The sequence below is a fragment of the Haplochromis burtoni genome, unplaced genomic scaffold (genome assembly GCF_018398535.1).
Source record: "Haplochromis burtoni strain Fernald_Lab_line unplaced genomic scaffold, NCSU_Asbu1 Contig_339, whole genome shotgun sequence".
In the NCBI taxonomy this organism is placed as follows: Eukaryota; Metazoa; Chordata; class Actinopteri; order Cichliformes; family Cichlidae; genus Haplochromis; species Haplochromis burtoni.
Genome location: NW_024582700.1, coordinates 526,432 through 537,563, shown reverse-complemented (window position 1 = coordinate 537,563; position 11,132 = coordinate 526,432). Strand labels below are relative to the sequence as shown.

Sequence of the window (11,132 nt, the reverse complement as noted above, 5' to 3'; positions counted from 1 at the left end):
CAATGTGAGCAGGAAGCACAAATATGTTGAGGGATTGGCTGAGTTTGTTCAGTAAGGAGTTACTTGTAAAGAAAACTATTTGCACTACAAAAACTAACGTGTATACTTTTATTTTGTTTAAAAAAAAAAACTATAGCAGAAGTGCAGCCATGTGTCTGGTCAGATAGAAAAGTACCATTTTGTTATGTTATAAGGCTTCAGATAAGAGTTCTCACCTTTGCAGTTTTGTCTTATGATACAATATTTTAAATAAAAATAACATCCACAAATATTTCCAAAGATGTAGTTCAGCTCGTTTGAGTTTGAGACCCCTGCTGTAGATCATCACGACAATAACCCAGAGTTCTTGGTTCCAGGGGCAGGGGAATGCCGCCTCGTGGTGCTGCCGCCAGGGGAGGTGTGACTCGAGGTGGCCCAGCCAGAGGTGGCGCAGTGAGGGGTGCCCCAGCAGGCAGAGGAGGACCTCCCGCAGCACCCGCCAGGGGAGCTGTGGCACCCCGTGCCAGACTCATAGCTGGAGGACCTCCCCAGAGGATGCCACCACCGCCTCCACACCAGCACAACCCCGGTGCAGCTGCTGAAGGCTATGACGAATATGTAAGTACCACTGCCAGTGGAAATGAATTTATCCTTTCACATTTATTTTGTAGGTTTATTATTATCACACACAAACGTCACTTCTAGTGTTGTATTTGATGAGCTAGATATAAGAAATGTGCAGAGACGCCTCAGTTGTCTGTGTAGACGTTATGCTTTCAGGTTTGACGTTGCTAAATCTGACCTCTCCACTGCTCGTCTCATCTCAATAAGATCTTTCTTGACGTTCTGTTAGCTTTGAATTGCTTGTCCGTCGTCATAGGAATAAGTGATTTCAGATGCTCGAGACATAAGGGGAGCGTGTCTGCTTTTGTACAAGTGGAGTTCTTTGGGGACATCTTGACATTCATGAACAAGACTCTCCTTAAATCTCACCCTGTTTTTTCTTTTTTTTTTTTTCCTTCTCTCTCTTTCCCTCTCTGTTTCCTTCCCTCTCCAGGGCTACGATGAGAGCTACACAGACACGGCCTACGAGTCTTACGACAGCTATTACAGTCAGCCGCAGGCGTGAGTGAATCAGACGTCTCTTTGGTTTTCACCTGCTTCTCACAGAATGCACACACATCGCCTAGTTGCTAGTTTCACTTGAAATGGGATTTGAGAGCAGCAGTAATACTTTTTAGCCACTCTGCACAAATTCAGCGTTGATAGTACTTTGTGTTTCATGCTGTGGATGCCAGTGTTATTTAGAAGGACCAGCCGGGACTCAGATGTTCCATAGTAGAGAGCCAAGCTTTGATCTTATTCGTAGAAGCCAATTAGCGTCCCCCTAGACATTACAGTCAGCTGCTTGATGTTTTTCAAAGATTAAAAGTGATTTTTCTTTTTATTCTTTTTTCCCTGTTTATGACCAACAGAGAGCCAGAATATTATGACTATGGACATGGGGAGACCACAGAGTCGTACGAGTCCTATGGTAAAGAACAATTTTTTTTATTACAATAAAAGACAAACATCCTTATTGAATTGATTGAATTGCTCCTCTGTATATTTGTTATTGCGTGTTGGTGTCTGAAATATGTATGCACGTCAGCCCATAATGTCTCTGATTGTCTTTAAAAACAGTAAAAATAAATAAATAAATCATCAGCCAGATTAAATTTTCCAAAATGTGCATTGTGTCAGCTAATATTGACTTTGATTGATATCACTGTCAGCTAATAGAATGGCACCGATACTCAGATCTCTCAGCATCAGTGCCATTGTGTCACATTATTTTCTGCTGCCTAAATGTTAAACATGTTGTAATGAAGGCTGAAAAAGACAAAGCTATAAGGAAAACATTGGCATTGCCAGATGGTTATTTTAAAGATCTGAAATTGGACAAAATTTCACAAAATTGATCATCCACAATGTGATGGGACAGTTCTTCACCCTGATCCAAACTGACGGCTTTATTTCACAGTTAAATATTCTTTAACGCTAAAGTCACACTGTAGAGTTTTTGACTTCTTGTTGATGTGTTGTGACGTGTTGTAGGTGCTGTGCACGGTCAGATGTAGGATTTAGTGCTTTTCCAACATGTCCGATAAACTGAACGGTGCCACAGGGCAGCTCTAATGTGCGCTCAGTCAAAGGCTCTTTGTTAGAAATGTTGAATTATTGATGTGTCTATTTTTTTTTCCGCTTCCACTCCAGGCCAGGATGACTGGAACGGCACCCAGCGGACAACTCCAGGGAAGGCCCCTCCCCCCTCTCGAGGCGGCAAGACGACTTACCGGGAGCACCCATATCGACAGTACTGAAGCGGACTCGCCACCCTTAGTGTCGCCCTGACAAGCGCCTGTCTACCACGGCAGCTCTCGCTTTAAGAAGCCCGACAAAAGTAATTGTCTGTTTTGTCTTTGGTTTGGTCTTTTCCTACGCCGGACTTTATACAAGAGAGCAAATTGGGAACTGAAAATCGGAACTGGTTTTTGAGATTTGACCGCGAACTCCCTCCCCCACCCCTTCTTTGTCGCACCAACCAACCATCCAACCAACCAAAGCGGCTTTTAGATGGGTCAGAGATGAGAAGTTGGCGTTCTATATAGTTTTTCTTTTTCTTTGAGTTTTTTTACGTTTTGCTGTCATTTTTTCCTCTGACCCTTTTTACCCTCCTCTGGCTTTTTTGCATTGTTGATCGTTAATTTTTAATTATTTTTATTTTATTTTTTTAACTGTGTGGGAGTAGTCGTTTCTAGTTGAATTAGTGGCTCATTATCCACTTGTCTAAGGAATCCATTTTAATTGTTTTTATATACATATATATAAAGAATCTGTTGAGGGTCAGTTGCAGATTCCCATTTAGGCTACATTTCAAAATTCTGTTAATATAGCCAAATAAAAGACCTTTTAAACGTTCAGTTATGTAATATAGAAACAAACAAAAACCCAAATCCTTAAATGAAGCAAAGGCTAACTCAAGTACAATTCATTCTTGATTATGGTTTGTTGTTTAAATAGTTCTAAAACGTTGTCCATTTAGACTTAGGCAGCAATATTTGTCATTGTACTTAGAGTTTTGAAATATAGCCCTAATAGACACTGTTGAGATGGACTGTCCTCATATCCTCAATTTGTTTGTCATGTTTAAAAAGACAAAAATTAATAATTTTAAGACTGAAGACAAAATGTTTGTTTAATGAGAACACGGACGAGACCTGGTCTCACCTGTTGTGCTAAAAGAAAAAAGAAACACACGGTTCAGGTCTTGATTTTGTGATCTGACTCTACATAAACTGCATGCACAAAGTACACAAAGAAGGATTGGGACAAAAATCTCCACATGGGTCTTCTCTTTCTATAGAGAAGGGATCCTGCAGCTCAATCCGAACTCTTGTACATATTTTAAAACATCCTAACTGTACTTATTCTGCCACTAGTATCTGTACCCTCTCCATAAAATGCATTATGCTACATGTGTAAGCTTGCCTAAATAGGTTACTAAATCTGTCCAAAAGATGTTTTGCAGCAGTTTGTCAATAAAGCTTAGTTTGTTTTTTATGAAACTTAACTTGCTTTATTTGTTTCCTGTCCTAGTAAAATTCTGAAATGGCCTTTTTTAAACCAGCAGTCAGATGTAGGTGTTTTCCTTTGTTTCTCATTCAAAAGCGCTTTTTAAATCTAAATGAATGTATTGACGTCTGAAGACTTTAACCCTACTAAATGATGTCTTGATTGATTATCAAAAGAGCACAACTTATTCTTTCTCTCTCTTTCTATACTTTTTAAAAAGGACCCAGAGGTAAGACCTCTAAAATAACCTGGATAGCTTCCTAATGTGTATAGAGTTCTAAAGCATTGAATGCCTGGGTACGTATAAGACTTTTTCAATCCTCCTACCTGTGGTCGTAATCCTTAATGAGAATTGCTTTTATAGCATCTGAAAATTAACTGAGTTCAAACCACCATTCAGGTCTAGGCTTCATTGTCATGAATGACAGCTGGCGCGATGGCTACTTTAGTACAGAGTGTAATGGCAGTGCAATGGAGAGGATGGTTATAACCTAGAGAACTCCACTGTAAAGGTAACCTAACCCTAAATGTTTAATTTCTTAGTGTGTTTATCCTTTGACATAAACTTTCTGGTAAATGCGTACAATTTCTTAAAATATCATTACAGTCATGGCATCAAAAAAGAATCGACTCAAAAGTAAGAAAAACGTAACTTCCAATATCATACAGTAGTGGATTTCATGTACCAAAATAACTGTGCTGTGTACTAACAAAATATAATAGGATAGTGTTAATGCAACTCTTGCTAAAAAGAACAAAGCCAAATCTGTCATCATCTTCTGTACAGTTGAGCTGCTGTTACTTTTTTTATTTGCTGTGTAAAAGTTGCTTACTGTAATATTTCAAAAGGTTGTGCCTGTACAGAGTTATCTGAAAAAGAAAGCTTGAGTTGCATGAGCATATCTTCTCCTGTAGATGTTGCATGATCTGTCTCGAGTTTCTCCCAGTGTTTTTAGACAAGGTATTGATTTGGGGTTTGTCCTTCCTTCAGGCACAGCTATCGGTCACTGAGTGCCCGGAGACTGACGGTCGGCTGGACAGAGACCATGCAAACGTCAGGTTGGTTCGCTGCTACGCCTCACCCATTTAAGAGCTGCGCTGCTGCAGGCATCATCTAGAGCCCTGTTTTTTCTCTCTTGTATACCTCAGACAGCCATTGATGCTCTTACATCACAGCAGGAATGTGCGTCTTTGCAGATGCTGTGTTTGGAGACTGACTGATATTATTGGCTAAATGCAGACATTTACTAATATTTATGGTGTTTGGAACAACAAAATTTAAAAAGCCAGCAAACGGCTGATCTGAACAGAGCCAGATTAAAACAAATGACTACACACAAGTCTGCTGGTTTCAAATGTCTGACAGGAGGAGAGGAAAAAAATGCTGTGTTTGAATATCAGATTTTTATAGGTAGTTAACAAAAATCATTGGCTAGATACACCTTAGTTAAAGGTTATTTTGCTGTTGACAAAGACTAAAGCTAATTATTTATTCATTTGTTATTCATTGTTAACGAAGCCTACATCGTTATTTGGAGAGGTAACTGTTAAATGGTAACTGATACCCATAAAAGATAAACTGCTGATTAAACACTTGTGCATTTTTGACATGTTTAAATGACTGTTACAGAGTTGGAATTCATCCTCATAGGTTTAAAAAGCCTCTAAGTTTGTCTTGTGGTGGTTCCCATTTAAATCTTTGCAGGTTACCACAACTCTATGTGTACACACATTTCTAAAAAGCTGCACAAGAAAAGGGTTGGTTTTCTGAAGGATTTTATGAAGTACTGATGGCAAAGATTTAATGCAAAGTATTCAATTTTCAATTCGATTTTATTTATACGGCACCAAATCACAACAACAGTTGCTTTATACTGTAAGACCCTGCAATAAATACATACAGAGAGCAACCCAGCAATCATATGACCCCTATGAGCAAGCACTTTGGAGACAGTGGGAAGGAAAAACTTCCTTTTCCACTTTAGGAAAAGTCATAGTTTGAGTTAAAATAGGCTCATTAACAGTATCACTTCTGTGCGTATCTCTCAGATTCATGTGATTTGGCAACTATTGAAACGTTTGTTACAAAATAACTAAGTTTGCTAATTGGTAACATATTTTACCCTTAGTAAGAATAAATCCGCAGTCGTGTGAATCACTTGTGTCAGTTGTCATTAATAGTTATTGATGATGGATATAAATGTTATTCTGAAAGGACTCTTCTTATAATATTTATATCAGCGTAAGTGTAAGACTAGCCTGAGAGTGTCTAAACAGTTTGTAGGTAATGTTCTTAAACATTCAAAGGCACTGGTACGGCCATTTAACTCCCCACCCCCCTGCACTGCTGCAAACGCCTCTGGCTCCGTTCAGCCGGTGTAACATTATGCAGCAGCAGCACGTTCATGATATTCACAGCATTTCAAAGGTTGGTTGATTCTGATGATTGCCCGGGCTCCCGTAAGTCGCCTCTGCTTCTCACAATGCCTGTGAATTGGTGTGTGGCCGCGGCTAGCCTTCAGCAAGTCTGAGCGAGCGAGGAGAGCTCGATGCCCGTGTCGGGGTGGTCTCAGGAAAAGTGACTAATGAGGATCTGTAGCCTCACTCACTCTGACTGAAGGAAAAGAGCAGCATGAGGACTCTGGCCATTCCTGAAATGGAACGAGAGGGGTTGGGCGGGGGGTGTTTTTCTTATGATGTCCTGTCTGCACCTTGAAGGCAGGAAAAGTTGAATGATGGCTGGAAAAGTATTGCTCTGTGTTCAGGCTTTGAGAAGCTGGCAGAGAAAGTGGATAACAAAGCATTTAAGGCCACTTTAAAGGAGGTGTTTTGACAGAAAGGTCACCCACTTGTTAGAAGAATGTGCTCAATATGACTATTTTTAGGAAGAAAATCCTTTCTTTAAAAAAATTATATATATATATCAAAATCCTCTCGTTCCAGCGGCTTCAAGTCCAGGCGTCTCAGAATTGTTGGATTCCGCTTCGTGTTTCTTTCAAATTGCTGGAAAATACTCTGAATCAGAGCGCTGCGAACACATTAGCTGTTGATTGAAATGGTAATGCGCTAATCCAAAATCGGCAGTCTTGCCAATAATTATGTTTCACTTAAAATGTTGCTTAGTTACAGCAGAAGAGCTGTGCTGCTTGGCAGGAAAATGACCTTTTAATTATTGCAGCCAATGCTTAAAAATTGAATTAGAAAAGTGGCCTCGTATTTTTTTCCCCCCTTTTTCATTCTAAATTGCCGCAGAGCAGGAAACAAGGGACGACTTAGGGACATTAAGAATCAGCATTGTGTATTTACATGTCCTCTCATGCCAACATCTGTTTTGTTTTTTCCTTTTTTTTTTTGTCTTGTCTCCTCTGCAGTTGAAGCCGTGCACGGGAGCAGCTCAGCATGGTGTCGTGGTCAGACGGAGCTGAAAAGGAGTGGCCTCGAGGCCCAGTTCTGTTCCTGGCAGGGGTTGTGGGAGGTGATGGGGGTGGGTGGGGGAAGGGAAGAGGAGCAAATGGGTGGTGAGAGGTGGCCGGCTGCCATGTCATCCAAAGGAGCCAGCTGATTTAGAGGTTGGGGGGAGATGAGGAAAAAGAGAAAGGAGCCGGTTGAGACTGCAGCTGGTCAGTGAGCAGACTGAGAATCCAGAGACTCCCATTTCACGTGGACTCTTTCCTCCTATTTATATATTTCTCGTCACTATCGAATTAGAGCACATTATTCTCGTGTTAATTATTTTCAAGTCTGGAAGACGCCCACTCGAAGCCTGCGCTGATTGTGCACACTTTTGCGCGTGGCTTCCGCAGACCACCCCGTGGTCCGAGCAATGTAATTGTCACAGCCTAATTTACCATAAAATGAGCGCTCCTGTTATAGCAGGCTGTGAAATCATTTTTAATTTCCTTTAACTGTTGAGTTTGACATAAAAGGAAACTCTTACTTTCCACCAAGGCGAGCTGTATCCGTTTCACCAGCCAGCAGTTTTGTATCCCGGCACTGAATTAGAATCCAGGCTCAAGAGTTAGAAATGATCGGTGTCTCGCTGAGGACGAGTTCGCGAAACGCACTCTTGCCACCTCTCGCACGAGCCCCATGCGACGCCGCGGATAATGAATGCTAATGCTAAGCACATGCAAATGCTTCCTATTTGCATGTGCTTGCATGTACCCTCGCCGCGTATGTGAAAGGCTTTCATAAGCAGCGCTGGCCTGTTCTTTGCAGTTCAGCATCCAAGAATTTGAATTCGACGAGATGGAGTCGCATGTGAGAAAGGGACAGAGGGTGAAGGCAGACATTACTAACATCCCTGCCATCCATCCATCTATCCATCATGCTTGTGTTGATTTGATTCCCCTCTCTGCCATTTTCTGCCATTATCACTGATGATATTACAGCTGCCTGTGGTGCTGAGTTACATTTAGAGGTCAAAACTGTACTTTCCTGTATTAAAAACAAATTTGTGTCCCGATCCGCTGGTCAGAGGCAGCATTAGCCAAGTCAGAGGCTCCATTTCGTTTATTGAAAAAGCCAGCAGCTCTGAGGATAGAACATTAGATATTAGGATAGAAACCATCATTTGAGATGAAATGTCAACGGGCCATAGCCAAAACAGACCATTTTTCAGTCTTTATGTGCCATTATGTCTAAAATAATGATTTCTGCGTCTCCTGTAATCTAATGAAAGATGAGTGATGGTGTGGAAGCCGCTTCCTTTGTTTGGATCGATGGAACTGTCAAAAGTGTGAGGTTTGGAAGTAAATACTACTGTGCATTGATCAATAAAGGTTGACTTGAATATAAAAGAGCTGTGTATCGGTCATCTGCATAGGTGTAGCTTCTGGGAGGGAGGGGTGGGCACAGACATCACATCCCGCTAGTAGGGGGAGCCCCCCCTCCCCTCCAACAAACTAGTCTATTCCCAATCTGGTGATGTCACAATATCAGGTTATAATTACCATAAATGTTTTCAGTCAAAATTGTTCTTCTAGTGTTTCATAGAAGTTTTTCACTTCAACTGGTTGGGTGCAGTGTGGTTACAACAACAGACTATACGAAGAGTGGAAGTCTCTGTGATGCTGTCTCCTGCTGGGTTTGAAGTCTGCATTTTGAAGCATCAACTTTGGTGACTTTTGGAGTCAGACGGCATCAGATTTGGATGAGAGGTAGAACAACAGTTAACTGAAGCTAGCAAGCTTGGTTAGCAACCTGCTGCCATAAACTGTACAATGCTACAGATTTATACATCCTAACTTCTGGATGCAGCAGGCCAATAACATGAGCATACAATTTTCACTAAAACCCAAACTTTTGTTTTAAATAATGACATTAAGATGGTCAGCAAAAGGCCAACAGCTACTTAAATCATTCACATTACACGAGGTCAGACCTAGCAAACGCCAATCAGCTACAGCTGCCTGTGTTGAGAAAACGGTTCCAACACTTCCTCAACTCGAATGTCAGGTGGAATAATTTCCAAAAAAATAACCCACAGTTAGAAGGGGTCAATTAAAATTAACTTTTCTGTTTTTTGTCAGTTTGTCAGCTCAAAAACAAAGCAAACTTGGCCTTTTTATTTATTTTCTCTTTTTTTTTAATATTTTATCACAGATTATATAAATAATAAATCAGGGGAAAATAGCAATTAAAAATATATAAGAATGTAAAAAGCAATTTTAAAAACAAAACCAAACCAAACTTGGTTAAACCAGCATAAATAAATGTCACTGATACACAGTACTTTAATACAGCTGGCAAACTGCAATGACTCAGTCATGCCAGCCTCAAGGTGTAAAGACGCCTGTGAGTCAAGCAGCAGCGTGTTAGCCCAGAGATGGAGAGAAGCCAGGAAGCAGCAGAAGTGTCGGCACCAGGGTGGAAGAACTGGACGGCAACTATCTGACAGAAGGCGGCATTTGGATCACATTGCTGTTTAATGAAAGAAAGAAACTATGAAAGAGAGAGGTGCATTTTTACCCAGAACAGCTGCACTTCGGTAACATGTTCGCAACACACAGGTTGTAAGATGCACCAGAGGAAGCAAGGACATTAAACCTAAACATTGGGCCACTTCAACAGGCTTTACAGCAAATTCAAAGATGAACAGGATCTGAACTACATCATAAATCAGTATATATAATCACGACTACAAACACTACATAGTGTAGTTCACAAAGCTCAGGTAATTTTATTAAGATAGATGCTTGAGCGTGGTTGTTGAAGAAATTGCCAAGTGTGCTTTTATATTACTTTAACTTTACCTAATTAAATAAAGTCTTCCACACATTGACCATTTCCTGTGCTTTGATTGGTGACAAAACTGCAGCTGTATGTGAGTTTGCAGGTCTGTTGTTCAAAGGCTGCCTCACCTTGTGTAAGTTAAGAGACTCCATTCTTCAAGTGCAGGAGTGTTGTTGATAGTTTCCTAACTAATGTTGCCCGTTTATGTTTTTCATACTTTGGTGAGTTAAGACAGTGATAAAATGGCAAAAAGACAAACTGCTATCAGTCTGTAATTTATGATTGAACTGGGTAAAGATGGCAATTCCTTGTTGTTTTTAATAACATGGTGACTGATGGAACTGAAAACGTCCATTACCTTCGTGCACTCAGATTTAAACTAGAACCTTGTAGATGTAAAACAGAAATAACTCAACAAATAGTTCAATTCTAAATTACTTAAATAGTGCCAAATCCCAGCAACAGTCACCTCAATGTGCTTTATACTGTAAGTTAAAGGAGAAACCCCAACAATCAGATCAGACCCTAATGAGCAAACACTTGGCGTCAGTGGGACGGAAAACCTCCCTTTTAACAGGAAGACACCGTCAGCAGAACTGTGCTCAGGGAGGAACAGCGATCTGTTGGAGGTTAGGGGAGGGACTCGGGACAAAAGACACACTATGGAATACAGCCAAAACAAAGGGTGACATAAGCTGCTGCCGGACAGTAACTTAACCAGAATACAACCATCTGGCAATCACTTGAGTGCCTATCCCAAATAATTAATTGCAACATGTTGGTAATCTGTCTGCATTAATAAATTAGAAAGCAAAGGTTTGGCAGCTTATCTGAGAGTGCAGTCAGTCCAACTTGGACTGTGATTGTTTGGAGACAACTTGCCTCCCACCCGGCAATCTTCTTGCAACCAGTCTCCTACAACAAAAGTGCAATCACTGAACAACCACCGATTTTTTTCCCTTTCATTGCAAAGAGGTTGCCAACCTGCCTTTACTCTAGTGTTACTGAGCCATTACTGTTGAAGCTGAGAGTGGAAGAAAGGCAGTGAGACAAAAAGACCTGTGTCCTTCAACTGTCCTTTTTGACGTGAGGAGGTAACGCAAACACATTTACTAACCCAAGCAAAATACAGTCATCAAATTGTTTTGACCCCAACAAGAAAGAAAAGCAAACCCTGTCTGTATATGTGCATGTGGACATCTGTGATCTCCGTGCAGCTGTCTGTGTCACACACAGCCCCGTGGATACTGCCCGCCTTTATAGTCAACTGGCGCTCTGTGATCACATGTGGCAGAACAAGATGG

General features: G+C 40.9%; 1 protein-coding gene across 5 annotated transcripts in view; it reads left to right on the top strand.

The window, feature by feature from the left end:
* The window catches only part of khdrbs1b (KH domain containing, RNA binding, signal transduction associated 1b), a 17,856-nt gene extending 9,463 nt beyond the window's left edge, over nt 1–8,393 (top strand). The window contains exons 6-13 of one of the 5 annotated variants that reach the window (XR_006055433.1): nt 357–597; nt 1,037–1,104; nt 1,455–1,513; nt 2,236–2,422; nt 3,815–3,891; nt 3,995–4,231; nt 4,586–4,653; nt 6,966–8,393. Coding sequence is in view for 1 of the 5 variants with exons in the window: in XM_014330245.2 (XP_014185731.1) it covers nt 357–597; nt 1,037–1,104; nt 1,455–1,513; nt 2,236–2,342 (475 nt within the window). In the remaining 4 variants the exon portion in view is untranslated. Of the gene's footprint in view, nt 1–356; nt 598–1,036; nt 1,105–1,454; nt 1,514–2,235; nt 3,593–3,814; nt 4,232–4,585; nt 4,654–6,965 lie in introns of those variants that run through there. The other 4 variants (XR_001335857.2, XR_001335855.2, XR_001335856.2 and 1 more) reach the window with 4 other exon arrangements.
* The last annotated feature ends 2,739 nt before the right edge of the window (nt 8,394–11,132 follow it).